Below are 18,532 nucleotides of genomic sequence, written 5' to 3' on the forward strand. Positions count from 1 at the left end.
CTCCACTGAAGCTGGAGCTAGGCTGATGGCCAGGGAGCTGCAGGAATCCCCAGTCTCCACTCTACACAGTGCACTCTTATGTGAATGCTGAGACTCGACTTGAGGTCCTCATGCTTGCACAGTAAACAGTCTCACTAAGCCATCTCAGAAGCCCATTTTCTGTATTGTTTAATATAAGCCTATATTACCTTTTGTAAAGAAAGAAACGCTTAAACGTAAGATAATGGGTGAGCAAATACACTATCTGGGGACTGGAGATGTGGCTCAGTTGGCAGGGTGTTTGCTTAGCATACACAACCCCCAGCACTGCATAAGCTGGGTGTGTTGGTGCTCACTTAGAGTCTCAGAACTCTGGAAGTAGAAGCAGAAGGATTAGGAGTTCGAGGTCATCCTGGGCTACACAGTGACTTCAAGGCCAGCCTGGACTACAGGAGACACTGCAAAAAAAAAAAAAAAAAAGTATGGTATTTTATCTGAAACCTTTTTAAATGAGATTATTTCACTGTGCTTACTGTCATAGACTAGAATGAGCTACCACTGCCCATCTGTGCAGCCTCTGGGCTCATCTGGGCCTCACAGCAATCTCAGGATAGAGGCAGAAGTGACTGGCAGGGTGATGTAACAGCAGCAGGAAGCAGGAAGCAAACGCAGAGTCAAGTGACTCTGGCTGCTATTCCTGGATCTGCTAACTAGCTATTGACCTTGGACAAATCACTTCCTCTCCAAACCTTGGTTTCACCAGCTGAACATGGGGAGGGAGCGCTGCTGGCCTAACTGACGTCACTGCCAACTGCAGCAACTGGTGGGTGACCGTGGCAACCAGAGAGCCCATGCCTGTCTAAAAAGTAAAGTTTAAAGAAAAATTTTAGACAAAGGCCAAACAAAATGAAGCCAAGGCTATAAGGCAGCCTGTGAGAGAGCATTCTGCAGCTCCCCTGGCAGTGGGATAGCTTCCACACGCACTAAACGGCACTAGTCACACCTGAAGTGGGGCTGCCCCACATGAAAATACTCAACGGACTGCAAGGATATGGCACACAAAAAAAGCATACTTCCTTAATAATGTTCCTATTAGAGTAAATAAGATTTTGGACATTCTAAGTAAAACATATTAATAAGATTAATTTCACCTGTTCCATTTTACCTCTTGTGAGATGGCTAACATCCTATTATGCAGCACTGTCCCCAAAGATAAGTTAATCAAGGCTGGGCCATGTTAAATGGCTTTTCAAGATCACCTAGGTAACAAGGACTCACATACAGGCCAGTAAAGGGACGAGGAGCCAGGGCTGTTTCACTTGCCGGGTTCCTAATAAAGTTCACAGCACTGCTTGCCCTGCAGTGGTCTCACAGTCCCTTAAACTCATCAAAGGCCAAGCAGGATGATTACAGTCCTAGCTCAGGAGTCTCCAGGATCCCTCCATCCCTCGCTTGCTGTGGAACACGAGGCACAGCATACCATGCCCCTGCTTCTTCCCCTCTAAGGTGACACAGCTTCCATCACTGACATCCTACAGGTCTACGATGTGCCTCTGGCCTTTATCCCTTGCAGAAGGGCAAAGACAACACTCCTCACCCCACACAATGTCAACCCAGTGGACGCTGGAGAGCCACAGAGGCGCCATGGCTGTGGAGCCTCTGTGGCTCAGAATATCTAACTGGTCTTTTTGAAAGACAGCACGGGGATAGTTACACTGTTGCATCAGCAGGTAAAATTAAATTCTGCTGCAATGCCAAATGGTTACATAATCTACAAGGACTCCAGGGAAGAGGTCTAAAGAACACGGAGCAGAATCCAATGTGCTAACAGCCTGAGTAAGATGAGAAACGAGGGTCATTAATCGTGACAATTTTTAACTCACTTTCGAAATATCAAAAACCAATTCACTTTGTGACCATACTAAAAATGATTAAATGGACACTTTAAAGTGGTGAATATCATATATAAATTATAGCTCCACCAAAAAAAAAAAAAAAGTCCAGTCTGTGTATTAAAACATGGCACCCTAGTTAAAGTGGCCATGTAGGAAATAATAAATTTAATAATCACATATTTGCAATCATTTTTAATTGGCATTAGCAAGTAATTTGATGGTTTCTAAGTTTGCATACCATCAGCTATCTCAAATCAATTAGAACAGAAACAGAATGAAGCTTAATCTAGTCTTACTCCTACAAGGATGTCTCTCCCATCAGTGGCTGTGGGTGGAGCAAGGCGCTTACACCCTGCAATCACATTGTCTCTAGAAGAGATGCGGGACCAGGTGCCAGGTACAAGACAGGTGCAGGTGCAGGACACCTCCCCACACACACACACACACACACCGGTGAGAAAATGATACATGGTATCCCGAAGAAAGGCTTGGCATTACAATGGCTTGGCAGTGATGGATAGATGGAGAGTCAGGGCTAGAACACACCTGCAATCCTAGAACTTGGGAGATGGAAGCAAAAGAATCAGGAGTTCTGAGGCCAGCCTCATCTACTTACTGGGTCTGGGGCTAGCCTGGCTATACAAGACTATCTCTAAAAAAGGAAGGAGGAGAGGGAGGGAGGAAGGGAGAGAGAGGGAGGAAAGGAGGGAGGGAAGGAGCAAGAAAGAAAGGGAGGGAGGGAGGGATGGAAAAGAAAAAGATGGATATTTAGTGTGGAAAAGAAAAAGCCCAAAGAAGTGGCACTGAAAAAAAGTAGAGAATATAAAGTTACGTACGGATACATGCAAATAAATAGGTTATGTGGAAAGCTAAAGGGCTGAAAGGTAAGTAAATCAGAAATAGAGGTAAAGAGAATGGCAAACTCATGGAAAGAAGACAGGAAGATAAATACATGAAGCGGGCAGCAGCAGGTGGACACGAGTTAATGCAGACGTAAACAGCGCGGTGCGGGAAGAGGGAGAGTGTGAGACGTTGCATTGGACAGCGAAATGGCGTAGACAGGAAAGTGCATGCTTAGCGAGGTCATCCGCAGCTGCGACGGCGCACTCAGGAGGCTGGGGCAGGAGAACTCCAGTGTGGTCGAGGCCATCCTGGGTTACATAGTGAATTCCAGCCCAGCCTGGGCTGCAGAGTGACACTGTCTCAAGAGCAAATGAAAGAACGGTACGCTGTGTGGCCATGGACGCTGACACTTCATCAGCCATGAGCCACACATGGCTCGCAGATCACTCCACATGGGCACGCAGCAGACTGGATCTCCCCGACGCCCAGGCAGTGACACCCCATCACTAGGCAGTGTGCAGCTACATACAAGTTTACTGTAGAGTTCTTGCTCTGCCCATCACCGCTCCCCCAAGAGGAAGATGATCTGTTCCACCCTGTACGACTGAGAAAACCCAGAAGATGAGCACTGAGCTGAAGCTGACTGTACCATCAGATTTAGTTCTCACGGCTACCCGGAAAGTATGTTCCAGATGAAGAGATGGTCTCAAGAGCTAAAGCAATTTTGCCTGAAATTATACCAACAGTGGCACCAAACTCCCACTCCAAATACCTCTCCCTGCTCCCCACTCTGACTGGGCTCCACTGCGGGCCTCGGCATGCAGAAACCTGAATGGCACACTGGGCCGGTACCCACCTGTTAATGAGGCTGAGTGGTCAGATCCCGCAACAGCACATACCACTGTAGAACTCTCTAGGCCTGGAAAAGAAATGCGTTTGCTTTGAGCTCTATTTATGCCAAAACCCGTTGTGTGAAGAGTGGATCCCAAGGCCGAGGTTTACCTGGGCCTGGGGAGAACCCGCCCAGCGCAGGCAAGTGTGAGCAGCACAGTCCTGGTGGGAGGCTTGGCGGGATGGAGACAGTGATGTCATGGGGTTTGAACAAGTCCGTGTCCTGAGGATAAAGGGCACAGTCTTCACTGTCACAGAAGAAAGGCAGGGATAGGAACAGCAGGAAAGCCAGGGCAACCTCCCAGTGCTGCCGCAGAGCCACACAGATCAGTATAATGTCACGTTTCTGACACATACAGAAGCACAGACCCGAGAAGAAGCCTGTGAAACGTGTGCACAGCTGAGAAAGGGTGAAGGCAAAGGGGCTCAAACCCCCCCAATCCCATCGTGTGCAGGGCTTAACCACACACCAGGCTACCTCAGATCACAGTGCCATTGCGTGATCCTGCTTCTGACCTCCAAGTCCAGCACTTGATTATACATACTGCCTTCAGCAGCACAGAAGAATCCCAATCTATCCTGTTAGGAGCTGGGACAGCCTGTGCTAATTCACGGTCTATCCCAGAGGAAAACACAGTCCTAGTCTTCAACTGTTTCTAGAGACTTCTGTTTGACTGACTAAAAGACACCTCACACCTTCGAGTGACCTGTGGGATGAAGAGAGGAAGCACCGTTCCCAGCCACTCCTACCAAGCAGGAGTCCTCAGCCTAGGGCCCCTGTGGGTGCAGGTGAAGGAGAGAGAATGCAAAGTCATGGGCTGTGAGGCATGAGCCATCCAAACTTACCAGAAAACTCCCTAGACAACTCAGAGCTAATGTTCCAGGCAGATCCCAAAATGGCTGTTTAAATTAAACAGTGTTTTTTAAATCCCTTCTAGTCACTGGTCCAGTACTAAAACACAGAGAACAAAGCCCTGTCTTTCCCCCTTGGCACAGGAGAAAACTGATAACCATTCACACTGGATACAAGGTGGTGCTATCCACAGAGAGAAGTCGATGGAAGCCAGAAGGGAAGAACCATGTCCCCTTCACTGAGAGGGCCATGTCTGAGCCAGCCCTTGAGAAAACCCTAGAGCTTTTCCAGAGGAAGAGGAAGGACAGGAACTTCAAGCAGAGCTGAGGGTCTGTCCACAGGTACAGTGGCAGGTCAGGCAAAGTAGGAAATCTAGGAAGTCCTGTGACACACATGCACGCACGCATGCGTGCACACACACACACACACACACACACACACACACACACACACACAAAGAGATGGATGGATGGATGAGATGGATGGATGGATGGTGGGTGGGTGGATGGTGGGTGGGTGGATGGATGGATGGATGGATGGTGGGTGGGTGGATGGATGGGTGGGTGGATGGATGGGTGGGTGGATGGTGGGTGGGTGGATGGATAGATGGGTGGATGGATGGTGGGTGGGTGGATGGATGGGTGGTGGGTGGGTGGATGGATGGATGGATGGGTGGATGGATGGATGGTGGGTGGATGGATGGATGGGGTATAATTTTAAAGTCTTTTCTGAGGCAGACATAGTAGCACAGGCTTATAACCCCAGTGTTAAGAGGTGGAGCAGGTGAGCTACCTAGGTGAGCTCCAGGCCTGTGGAAGAACCTGTCTCATAAAACAAGGTGGACAGTGGCAGAGGAACAACAGCCAGGCTGTCCTCTGGCCTCCACATTCACATGCCCACAGGTGTATACATAAATATGTATGCATCTAGGATTCAGAACTTGTAGGCTCACAGGATTACTACATACTGTTTCCAAACTCCCATGTCATACCTCCCAAGTAGCTGTGACCCATTCTAGAGCTTCCGTTTTGATCTCCACCTACCTGCCTGGCATCTATCACTCAATAGGTCTCAGACTCTCACAGCAAAACAGTGACTTTTACCGGGGCTACAAAAATCACAAAAAGACTGACATCCCAACCAAGAGAGACTGTTAGAAAGGTCAAGAAATACCAAAGCTGGAGAGATGGCTCAGCAGTTGAGTACTGGCTCCCTTCCAGAGGACCTGGATTTGATTCTCAGAATTCACATGACAACTTACAACCATCTGTAAATCCAATTCCAGGGGATGTAACACCCTTCTCTAGCTTCCCTGGGCATCTGGCACGCAAATAGTACACAGAAATACATGCAAGCAAAACATCCATGTGAAATAAAGTGTTTAGAAAAATGAGAGAGAGAGAGAGAGAGAGAGAGAGAGAGAGAGATTTACCCATTTTCTGAAGCTCTATTTACTTTCTCACAGAGGAACCAAAGACTGTTATAAAATAAGGAGCTCACCTGTCACTCTACTGGGTTCCTTTGCTGTCAAGAACAATGGGAGATTCTGCCCAGGACACAAGCGTCGACCAGAAGATGCCAAGCCAGTCCCCCACTGGAACGTACTGCCAGTGTCTTCCCAGCAGAGCAGAAAGGAAAAGAGAAAATGTATGTTAGGACTAGAGCAGACTGCCATTTGACCCTCACTGCTGTGGGAAATTCCCAGCCATCTCAGCCAACGTGAGCCCTACCCAGGAGCTTGGCTGCTTCAAGAGGCCCATGTCCAGCCACAGAGATTACCATCAAACCAATCACAAATACAGTTTTTGGGACAATCTAAGACCATGAGAGAAAATTCCAATGTAGTAAAACTTCCTCTAAACGTTCAAGGTGCTAGCCCACAGCCACACCTCTGGAGTGCTGCCCTGCTCATGGCTAACTTGAAAAGAGCCTTGAAGACTATGAACACACACCCATCCACTTGATGAGAAAACAGAGGCCCAGAAGAGAGGCTGAGATCCAGCCAAGGTCCCATGAGGAATGAGTAGTAGAGAAAACACTGGTGTCCAGCTGACACTCAGGGTAGTGCCTTTCTACCACACCAAGGCAAATTCAGATTCTCTGGGGTCAAATGCATGTGTATTTGTGACTACAAGACAGCTCGGCAGCTTATTTTAGTAGAACGGCCGCTCGAATCTATGAATCCACATCCCAAACCACACAGAAGTGCACAGACAAAATCCTCTGCATTTGGCAAATAATCAGATTGCACAGCATGGAGCCACCAGCTAACACCACCATCAAGGCCTGCTCCTCTGGACCATTCTATAGCCAGCACTCTTAATGTACAGAGACAAGCCTCTCTATAAAGCAGCAGCTGTGACCACTGAACCATGCAGCCCAGCAGAGAGCTGCAAAAAACCAAGACGACATCCTCCTTGGTGGAGAATCTGCAAGGGAGAAGGCTTCACTGACTATCTCAAAATGATGGGTATGTGAGGATTTTAAATCAGGATCTGAATTGGGTCTGCAAACAACCGCTGGCTGATGTGTCTACAATGTCTCAAATAATGGATTTTTTTCCCCTTTGAAAAATTTACCGGATATTTATTTTTATTTTACTTGTGTGAGTGTTCTGCCTACATGTATGACCACATGTGTACCTGGTCCCTACAGAGGCCAGAGGAGGATGTCAGTTCCCCTGGAACCAGAGTTAAAGACAATTGTGAGCCACTACGTGGAGTCCTCTGCAAGAACAACAGGGTACTTCACCAATGAGTGTTTTTCCAGCCCCTTTGAAATACCTTACTGTAAAATATGCACAATGTAAAAGGTGTCATCTTCACCATCGTCAGTGTCTAACCCAGCAGCACCTACACAGTCACCATAGAGAGCAACCATTATCCTCCCATCTTGCAACACTGTACCCATCACTCCCCATCCCTGGTGCACAGCCCTGGGGCTCCCATTCTGCTGTCTTTAGTTCTGACTCCTCATGTGGACAGAATCCCAGCATTTGTCCTTTTTATGACTGACGTAGGCCACTCAGCATCACATTCATCTATGGTGGAGGCTGACAGCAGTTCTGTACTTTCTAAGGCTTGTGGTGGTCCACTGGGGGGGGGGTTGTTAGACATGGTGTGTGCACCTGTGTGCCACATTTTGCTTGCCCAGTCACCTATCAGTGGGCACCTGAGGAGCTGCTTCTGCCTCAGCTGGTGTGAATAATGTCAGTTACGGCTGGCGCCTTTCATTTTATAAATTCTACAAATGTGCCTCTTCCTTTCTTTTCCATCTTTTAAAAAATTTATTTGTCAAGCTGGGTGTGATGTTGTACACCTATAATCCCAGCACTCGGAAAGCAGAGGCAGGTGGAATTTCTGTGAGTTTAGGGCCAGCCAGGGCTACATTGTAAGACCCATCTCAAAAAGAAAAAAGAGGAGGAAGAGGAGAGGAGGAGGAAGAGGAAGAGGAGGCAGAAAAAAAAGCTATGGTTAGGTAATAATAACATGGCCCTTCCACACTGCTTTCTAAAGCAACTGAACCATTCTGCCATCTATAATTAAAAGGGTGTGTAGAGGGGATTGGGGATTTAGCTCAGTGGTAGAGCACTTGCCTAGCAAGCACAAGACCCTGGGTTCATTCCTCAGCTCCAAAAAAGGGGGGGGGTGTGTAGAGTGGGGAACAACAGCCTCAAACAATGATCCCCTCTTCCACCTTGATTAAAACAGAGTCTTTTGTTTGCTGGCTGCATACACAAGGCTCACTGGCCCTTGCTGTGATCTGGGGATTCTGCCCACCTCACCCATAGAGGCACAGGGCAGGCGCATAACCCTGTCTGGCTTCAGGAGAGTGCTAGGGACCTGAACTGAGGCCCTCACACACCAGTATAGCAAGTGCATGGCCCACTGAGCCCTCTCTCCAGCCATACTGCCCTGCTGATTCCTAAGAGGACAGCCTGTCTATCAATGACAGACAGCTCAACACAGTCACACTTCCGGACACCTAACCAGGAGAAATGAAATTTACAGTTAGAAAAAAAAACCTGTTAGTGGATGTTTCTAAGTTATTGCAAATAGAACAAACTGGAAACAAGCCAGACATTACTCAGCTGATAACTAGTTACAAACTGGCTACTACAGACTAAACTGTGCCCCCACCCCATAAACATCCAGGCGTGGAATCCCTAATATCCAGTGTGGCTTTGTTTGGAAGCAGGGCCTGTTATTGAGGTAAAGAAAGCTAAACGGTGCCTATGGGAAGTGGGGTTAGCCCAGTAGAACCAGCATCTTTATGGAGGTATCTCGGAACAGCTTTTCTCTGCACTGATGCACAGAGAGGCCTGGGGAACACATTGAGAAGCGGGGCATCTAAGCCAAGAAATGTGTCACCAGAAACCAGTCTTAATGACACCCGTCCTGGGCTTTTAGCCTCTCAGACAGTGAGAACATGAATGTTTGTTATCTAAGCCATTTGGGCTGCAGTATTTTGCTGCAGCAGCTCTAACAGGCTAATCCAGCGCCACGTCCACAGTGTACTTCTCATCGCTTAAAGGAATCCGTTGCAGATACACACAGCTAAGACAGATCCCCAGGGAATTATGCCACGAAGGAAAGCCAAGCCCAAAAGATTACATATTGTACGGGGCATCTGAGAACATTTCAGAAGTGACATTACAGACATGGGAAACAGGGATGGCTGTCAAGAGCTAAGGAGGAGCTGGGAGCAGCAGGAAGTGATTGCGGCCATCCACCCCAGCAGGAGAGACCTTGTGGTGATGAAGTTCCTCTGCGTCCTCACTGTATCAGCATGAAATCCGTGTCAATTCTGCACAGTGTGACCATTGAGGTCTCCGAAAAGAACTCAAGGAGGTCTACTTTGCTTTTAACAACTTCATGTGGGTCTGTAATTCTCTCAAAACGCCAAGATTTCGCTTTTTAAAAAATTTTATGGGGTTGGGGATTTAGCTCAGTGGTAGAGCGCTTGCCTAGGAAGCACAAGGCCCTGGGTTCGGTCCCCAGCTCTGAAAAAAAGAACCAAAAAAAAAAAAATTTTATGTATATGAATGTTTTGTCTGCATGCTTGCCTGTTCTCTAGATGCACGCCTGGTACTCGTGGAGGCCAGAAGAGAGGGTCGGATCTCCAGTTACAGACCCTTATGAGCTGTTGTGCATATGTTGGGCATCAAACCTGGATCCTCTGGAAGAGCAGCCGGTGCTCTTAACCATGAGTCATCTCGTGATCTCACTCTGAGAAAGGGTTTAAGGAGCAGGACGCCACAGGAGACAACAGGCACAGCTTCACAGATCTCCTCACCTCTCCTTTCTGCCCTCGCCCACCCACACCTGGACTCCACAGCATGAAGACTTGGCAGCGTCAGGAGACAAACATAGACACGTCCCAAGAGAAGCAAGTGCAGAAATTAAAAAGGGAAGACCCTGAGGGCAAAGCTCTCCCACCCATCTCTGAGTTTCTAATTCCTCCCCTTCCTACTTTCTCTCCTCTGAGTGTAGCAAGCTTCTCTCTCCCTCTCTCCCTTTCTCTCCCAAGCACCTGTTCAGGCACACACATGTGTGTATATGTGCATGAGCGTGCAGACACTTGTAGAAGCCAGGATTGGCATTGGTGGCGTTCCTCAAATGTCTTCAATTCCTAACTGAGATGAGGCTCACTGGTCTGGGGCTTCATCAAGTAGGCTAGGCTGGCTGGCGGGTGAACCCCAGGGCTCTGCTTGTCTCCCCTTCTCCCCTTACCATTGCTGTTCGCAGATTTGAACTCAGATCCTCATGCCTTCGGACAAGCATGCCCCCACCTTACCTCTCTTTTTAAAAGGAAGTCTCTACCAACTATTTTCTAAACCTTAGGACCCCTCAAGCCAGGCCAGAGCCCTATTTACTTAATGCCACCTGCCCCACACCTCCATACATGCTGCTGGTCCCTCTGCCCACTCTCGTACAGAAGTCAGCTCACCCAAAGCTTTTCAATCAACAAACCTCAGAACCCAGTGGGATGGCAACACCATGGTCTCTAGATCTCCCTGCCTCACTCACAAACACTTCCACAAACTCTGCATGGAGTTTTAGAAAGACTTTAACTCACACACTCCTTGGCTGTGAGGAGTAAATGGAAGAATGAAATTATGACAATTCCAGCAGCATGGCTACAACACAGAGCCAGACAGCTCGCTTCCCTTCTCCCACCGGCTAAAGACTCCCCAGGGACTTGTACTTCATGCTCTCTCCTTTCAGTCGGAGCTACAGCAGGGCAGGGCCCTTCCCAACACTCCATACAATGTTTCCCCTGATGCTCTAGTGCTCAGGTGGGCTAGCTTGGGAAAGTAGGCTGAGTGATCACCTGTAGTGGCTAATGCATGCCTCAGTCCAGCAGCGACACAAACAACCTTCTCTCTCAGGCACTGTCCAAAGAAAAGAACAGATTTAGTCTCAGAATCATTCATCTACAAACTCTTCTGTAACTCATGTACAAAGTCAATGCAGCTTGAAGCGCCCCACCCAACATGCTCACACAAAGATGCTTTCATAGTTATCACTAGATGAAATGTGTGTGTGTCTGTGTGTGTGTGCTCACACAGGGACATGTGGGCATGGATGTGTATATGTATGTGTGTTGTGTATGTGTGTATATATGTGGTGTGTGTGTATCTGTGTGTCCATGTGTGTATGTATTGTATATGTATGTATATATGTGGTGTGTGTGCTTATGTGTATGTGTGTGTGTGCATGGGGACATGTGGTGTGTGTGTGTGCAGTCGGGGGCATGTGGACATGTGTGTATTATGTGTGTATATATGTGTTATGTGTGTATCTGTGTGTGTATCTGTGTGTTTATGTGTGTCATCTGTGTATGTGTGTGTGCACACAGGGACATGTGGGTATGTGTGTATATGTATGTGTGTTGTATATATGTGTATATATGAAGTATATGTGTATGTGCTTATGTGTATGTATATGTGCATGGGGACATGTACATGTGTGTATGTATATATATATATATATAATAGTATATGTGTGTGTGTCATGTGTATGTGTGTGTGCACATGGGGACATGTATATGTGTGTATGTGTGTATATATAGTATATATATGTGTGTGTGTGTGTGTGCACATGGGGACATGTGGACATGTGTGTGGTGGACATGTGTGTGTATGTATGTGTATATATGTGTTGTACGTATATGTGTACACGCATGTGTGTTGTGTGTATGTATATGTGTTGTGTGTGTATCTCTGTGTGTACTTATGTGTTATGTGTGTGTGTGCACACAGGGACATGTGGGTATGTATGTTATGTGTGTATGTGTGCATGCATGTGTGTGTATGTGTGTGTTGCATGCACATGAGTATGTGGGTACACATGGAGGCCAAAGGAAGACACTGGCTGTCTTCCTCTATCGCTTGCCCCCTTGCTTCCCTAAAGCAGGGTCTCCCACTGAACTGGAAGGTTACTGCTTCTGCCAGGTTAGTGGCCATCGAGCTCCCTCAGCGCTGGGCTGACAGGATACCTGGATTTTTAAAAATATTTATTTTATTTCCTGTGTATGACTGACTGTTCTTCCTGCATGTATGTATGTGCACCATGCATGCCTGATGCCTATGATGTCAGAGGATATCAGATCCCATGGAACTGGAGTTACAAACAGTTGTGAGCTACCACTCGGGTACTGGGAATTGAACCTGCATGCCCTGCCGCTAACAGCCGAGGCATCTCTCTAACCCCTGAGGCTTGACTCTTTTGGCAGGAGTTCTAGAGATCCAAATCCAGGTCCTCATGCTTGTGGAACAAGCACTCTAACCACTGAGCCATCTCCCCAGCCCTGTAAAATAACTTTAAAAAAATATCCTATCATAGCATCACATTGCACTATCTCTCAAGAGTAGGGGGGCGGGGACCTCCAAAGTCATGCAGTCCAATAGTTGGTAAACATTTCCTTTAAACAGCCAAATACCATATGGTTCCTGCCACACAGCTCAGCTCTGGGACTTCAAACAGCTACGTATGAGAAAGCATGGCTGTGCTCCAGTGAGACTTAAATAGCAAGGGCTCTACCCTTCCCTTCTGACCCAGTCCCATCCCTACCAAGGTTAGACACTCTTCCTTACGTGCTCAGTCCCCACCCAGTACCTGCCTCTGGTCGCACAAGGCTCACCATGCCCCTAGGCGCCTCTCCATCCTTTCGAACTTCCATGTATCTCTAGGTGGAGCCAAACCCGGCTGCCTTTAGCTTCTGACAAAGCTTTCCAAATATTTGAAGACAGTTGTCATGTCCTCTCTAATACATCTTGTGGCAGTTTTAAAAATAGGCCCTCATATTCTTTGATACTACTCCCTTCAAGTCGCAGCGTGTGAGTCCCCTCCCCTGTGTGGGCTGGACTTAGTGACACACTTCTGCTGGAAAGAATAAAGGAGCACGGTGAGTCAGAGGGTGATAAAAGGCACCGAGGCCTCCTTTTTTTTTTTAATATTTATTTATTTATTTTATGTGTAAGTACACTATAACTGTCTTCAGACACACCAGAAGAGGGCATCAGATCTCATTACAGATGGTTGTGAGCCACCATGTGGTTGCTGGGATTTGAACTCAGGACCTTTGGAAGAGCAGTCAGTGTTCTCAACCACTGAGCCATCTCTCCAGCCCCCAAAATGACCAATTTTTTTTAAACTTTAAAGATTTATTTATTTATTATATATGAGTACACTGTAGCTGTCTTCAGACACACCTGAAGAGGGCATCAGATCTCTTTATAGATGGTTGTGAGCCACCATGTGGTTGCTGGGAATTGAACTCAGGACCTCTGGAAGAGCAGTCGGTGCTCTTAACCGCTGAGCCATCTCTCCAGCCCCCGAGGCCTCCTCTTAAGAAAGCCGGCTGCCAGGTCTGAATAGTCGCACAGAGAGGCCTGCACAGCAAGGAACTGCGACTCTCACCAGAAGCAATGGGACCGGGTCTCAATCCAGCCCACGGAGGATGTACACAGGCCTGGTTATGTCTTCACTGGCTACCCTGTGAAAGACCAGCTCAGGGGTCCCATTCCTGACCCTCAGAGGTGATGGGATGATGCTTGTCATACTACAGTGGATAACTGATGAACTCTCTAGACAGACATCCCGGGTGTAGCACTCTCTCTCACTGAGTCTCCTCTGAATATGTTCAGGATTCCTCCTTCCCTATGTCCTCATCTATCCCAGGCTTGCCTCAAACTCACTATGCAGCCAAGGATAAGCTTGAGTTCCTGATCCTCCTGCCTCACCTCCCAAGTGCGGGGATTAAATGCATGCGCCACCATGTCCAGTTTCTGCAAGGGATTACACCAAGGGCTTCCCTGACGCTGGGCAAACACTCTACGACCTGAGCTGCACTCCTGGCCCTCAGTCTCTCTCTTTTAAGGAACAGTGTAAAGGCAGAGAGAGTCTTACTGACCACTGGGCCCAGAGCCTGCGCACCAATGCACAAGAGAATCCATGACACCTGATGCAGTTTGACCATCACAAAGAACAAGACTCCAGCCTCCCTTCTAGAGACTGTACTTCTGACAGCGGAGTCCCCAGTTACATGAGCCTTGGGCAGAATAAAATCTAACTGCTAATACAGTTTGTGTAGATGACTCTTTAGATCTTCTTTCTTTTTTTCTAAAAATAACCAACAGGCCAGGGCCATCTCCGTGTGTTCTTATCTTACATGCTATTCTACTGCCCATGGGTCCCCACCCCACCCCCATACTTCTATCTTTTCCTCATATTCCAGCCTGAACACTTTTCTATGCTCCCATACACATGTCCACACAATCCCTTTGGTCTAGAATGTTCCTCTCTGGCACCTGTTCTGCAATCTCCTATCCCAAGCCAGGGCAAGCTCAGCTCAACTCTAAGAGTCAGCTAAGCTTCCTGTTAGGCAGGAGTCCAGTCCTTCCTTGCGACTGTACAAGCATCTATCATGATTCTATCATGACAATCACACCGCATGTATTTATCCTGTGTCGATAAATTATAAATCTCTCAGGTGGTAAGACGGGTCTTAACCACCAGTGTCCTCGCTACCAACCTCCAGTGTCCACACGTGGCAGCTGCTGTCCACAAATGAAGTCTCTATGTCTTCTCGCTCCCATTGCTATACGGTAGGCAGCTTGTCAAAGTGTTTCTATGTCATCCAGCATATTTTAACCATTGTTCCTTCCTGTCTTCTTTAATTATATCGACTATAATTAAGCTAAGTTAATTATAACATATGTAGGCTCTTACAAGGCCACCTATTCGCACCTGGGAGTTACAATGGGGACCCAGAGCTCCGTAGAACTAGACTGGTGCACAGACTTTGGGAACCATACCCCTCAAATATCAGGCTATAGGGTGGCAACTGAACTCCACGAGATGACAGAAGCAGACTCAAACTCTCCAGTGAAAATGCATCCCCACCCCTCAGTGTATAGGGGTTGGATGACAGCACAGGGGACGTTCATTGAGGCAGCGAGACTCATTCTGAGTTCAGTGTATTCCTGAAACATTTCCTATCTGCATCAGGACCACTCACAAAGCCATGCTTTCCCTGCCCCTACTTGACAGAAACTAGAGTCACATGGGAAGAGGGAACACTATTGAGAAAATGCCTCCATAGGCCTGGCCTGTCGGCAAGTCAGTGGGTCACTGTTTTGACGACTGATATGGGAGAGCCCAGGCCACTGTGAGTGGTGCCCTCCTGGGCAAGGGGTCCTGGGAGGTGAAAGAACATGAGGCTGAAAGCGAGGCAGTAAGCAGTGTTCCTTCACACCTCTGCTTCAGCCCCCTGCCATTGGGTCCCTGCCTTATGTTTTTACCTGGGCCTTCCTCAGTGATGAAGTGACCTGGGAGTTGTCAGGTGGAATAAACCTTCTCCTTCCTAAGCTGTTTTTAATTGTGATGCTAATCACAGCAATGGAATGCAAAGTCGGACACCCATAAATTTCATAAACATGTAATGAGGGGCGTCCTGAAAAGAGCTCCAAACAAAAGCCAAAAGTCCTGTCTCCCACCTGCTCCCTGCCATGGTCAGCGGTGCACGTGGGTGCTGAATACGTGCATGGGGCCAGACTCACAGCGACTGCAAATCGTGCAGAGTTCAGAGCCTCAGGACAAAATAACAAACGGGAAAGACCTCACTCATAAATGTCTTGTCTGTGCTTACATAAACAACAGTAGCTTGGACCGATTAAACTGGTTTTAAAGCTTCTAAGGCGAGGTGGGGTGTGGCTAGCATGTTAGCGTCACGGGAAGTGGAGGCAGGGGAATCATAGCTCAAGTCCAGTCTTGGTTACATAACATGTTTGAGGGCAGCCCAGGCTACATGAGACTCTGTATTTAAGAAAGAAAAAAGAAAAAAGAATCCAGGGGCTAGAAAGAAGCTCTCAGTAGTTAGTTAAAAGCTCTGGCTGTTCTTCCAGAGGACCTGGGTTCAGTTCTCAGCACCCACATGGGGGCTCACAACCATCTGTAAAGAGATCCAACGCCCTCTTCTGGTGTATCTGAAGACAGCTACAGTGTACTTATATATAATAAATGAATAAATCTTTAAAAAAATTAATTTCAGATGTTTACTTGTTTTGTTTTGTTTTTTTTTTTTTTTTGGTTCTTTTTTTCAGAGCTGGAGACCGAACCCAGGGCCTTGCGCTTCCTAGGTAAGCGCTCTACCACTGAGCTAAATCCCCAACCCCAATGTTTACTTGTTTTTAAGTGGGGTTTTTAATAGAGTTTTCAATCATATGGTATTTCTGCAGGACAGTCCTGGACTACCATTTGCTGAATCTACTTCTTTTTCATGTGTGTGTGGTGTGCGCGCACATGCATGTGCATGTATGCATGTGTGTGCGCATACATGTGTGTGTGTGCGCGCACACATGAATGTGTATGTGTGTGTGCATGTGTGTGCATGTGTGTGCATGCATGTGTATGCGTGCGTGCGTGTGTGTGTGTGTGTGTGTGTGTGTGAGATAAGTGTGTAGGTCTATAAATGTTAGCATCCACCTTCACATGCATGTGGAGGTCAGAGGACTTGGTCTCTCCCTTCCACTTGGTTTTAGCCAACCAAGGTCTCTGTTTGGTTGCCCCCAGCTGTAAAACCAAAGCCTTCATGATAGCAGAGCAAGTACTTTACCCCTTAAGCCATCTCCCCAGATCCCGAACTTAGGGTCTTGAGGCAAATCGCATCTATTTGGACCTGTTTGTAATACAGTTCCCGTTATTAACAAAGCACATATAAGGTGCATTTCTACTGCCCTCATTTATAAACGCGCATGAAGAACACATCTTCCACCCAGCAGTGATTCCCTCAAATTGGCTTTTAACAGAAGAACTTATTTTCAAGCTCTCCAACTCCGTGGGTCTTCAGGGGTCCACCACCTAGTCTTTCATTACGGGTAAGGATAAATGGAACAGCCTAGAAACCGTGAGCTAAAACCAAGATGTCCTCACCTCAATGGCCTGCGGAACCACACATTTGCGAGGGCCGTGCGGCACACCTAACTGGCCAAAGGCATTGGATCCACATGACAGAACTTGACCTTTTTCTGCAAAACACAAGCATTCAGATTACAAATCTAAGAAGTGAGCTGTCAGTGACCAATGGGGAAAGAGGCATAGAGGAGGCAGCAGAATTCCTTTGCCCAAAGCCCTCTGGCCTCTTCCTTTCTTTTACTCCTCCAGACTGAACATTCCAAAGATGATCTACCATGCTGTGTCCTTAACATGTGGTCATCCCCGCAGGGCACTTAGCCCAGGGCCTACTACTGGAGCGAGGGAATGGTGGAGAAAACCTATTCCCCACTTCACATTTCCACCCCTTCCCAGGTCCCCATGGGACAAACTGCACTGTGATACTCTGGGCCTCCCTCTTTGCTGTCTTTCCCCATAAAATCACCCGCAGAGTCTAGGGAAAGGGACAAGACATGTATGACCTGGCACAGTACAGGTTTCCCCTGTGAGACAGACACACCCCTCTAGAGTCTGGAGGGTAAATTTGGGCCAGAGGAATATTAGAACCATTTGGCTTCACGATTAACCCTGTCCTCTTATCCTTTATCTATAAATATCTGGTCGCCTGATTTCCAACTCTGAGTGCCTTGTGCCTTTCTCACAGCTGTTTGCCATGTGCTAGGGAACAGGGCTTCCTTCTGTCACTCATGACCCTGACGTGGGCCATACTAAGTACTTCACAAGTGACAGCTGGCAATGACATTCTTCATCTATAAGGGGACTTTTGTGTTTGCTTTTGTTTTTCTCAGAGCTAATCTAACCAGAGGCTGGCACATGCTCAGCGAGCTGCCTCCCCGGCCTGTCAGGAGTCTGAGAACTACTGTCAAACCAGACACATGTGGAAGTCCTCCACAGAGGAGGACTGGTGGCAGCTGAGGACTGAAATACGGGACAATAGTGCATGAGACAGATGACAGAGGCTGTTTTAGGGCAGGAGCCATTGGGCATCAACTAATATGGCAAATAATCAGAGGAAGACAGCAGACACAAGAACTACTGGGCAAGGCTACGTGCAAAAAAAAAAAAAAAAAAACCAAACAAACAAAAATACAAAAATACAAAAATACAAAAACAAAAACTAGGAATCCCTTAAGAGGCAGAAACTACAGACGGTCCCTTAAACCCAGACTGGCCAACGAGGAAGGGCAAGGTTGAATAGAGAAATTATTGATGGAGGAAAAATGCCAGCTGCTTCCAAGAGAATCATTCTAGCCACATCGAATCACCTGGCTTCACAGAGACCGTATGGTTTTTAAGGGGAGATAGGAAAATAACTCAGTGGGAGAGCCCAGGCCTAGCACACGTGAGACCCCAGGGTCGATCCTCAGCAATTACCACGGATGCCACTCAGCCGGAACGGGCTGCCCCTGTTGCTGTGAAATCCCTCCCTCTCAGAATTACCTGGCGCTGGCTACCTTGTCGTTGTTGTTTCTGTTGTGGATTCTTTATAAATCAATATCGGGCACCCCAATCCCACTCATCTCCCCATCCCTTCATATCCACCCCTCCGCCCTTACAAACCAGTGCCTCCCTTGCAAAAAGAAGATAAAAATAGGATGGGGGTGGAGGTGTGA

General features: G+C 47.5%; 1 protein-coding gene across 12 annotated transcripts in view; it reads right to left on the reverse strand.

Moving 5' to 3' along the window:
* Sergef (secretion regulating guanine nucleotide exchange factor) overlaps window positions 1-18,532 on the reverse strand; it is a 202,866-nt gene that overhangs the window by 177,436 nt on the left and 6,898 nt on the right. For 10 of the 12 annotated variants that reach the window (XR_005499054.2, XM_039100961.1, XM_006229229.4 and 7 more), the window contains exons 4-7: window positions 16,899-16,993; window positions 10,795-10,855; window positions 5,962-6,075; window positions 3,574-3,636 (exon numbers count right to left, since the gene is read on the reverse strand). Coding sequence is in view for 11 of the 12 variants with exons in the window: in XM_039100961.1 (XP_038956889.1) it covers window positions 3,574-3,636; window positions 5,962-6,075; window positions 10,795-10,855; window positions 16,899-16,993 (333 nt within the window). In the remaining variant the exon portion in view is untranslated. The remainder of the gene's footprint in view (window positions 1-3,573; window positions 3,637-5,961; window positions 6,076-10,794; window positions 10,856-16,898; window positions 16,994-18,532) is intronic. The other 2 variants (XM_063269165.1, XM_039100958.1) reach the window with 1 other exon arrangement.

This window comes from Rattus norvegicus, chromosome 1, assembly GCF_036323735.1.
Source record: "Rattus norvegicus strain BN/NHsdMcwi chromosome 1, GRCr8, whole genome shotgun sequence".
NCBI lineage: Eukaryota > Metazoa > Chordata > Mammalia > Rodentia > Muridae > Rattus > Rattus norvegicus.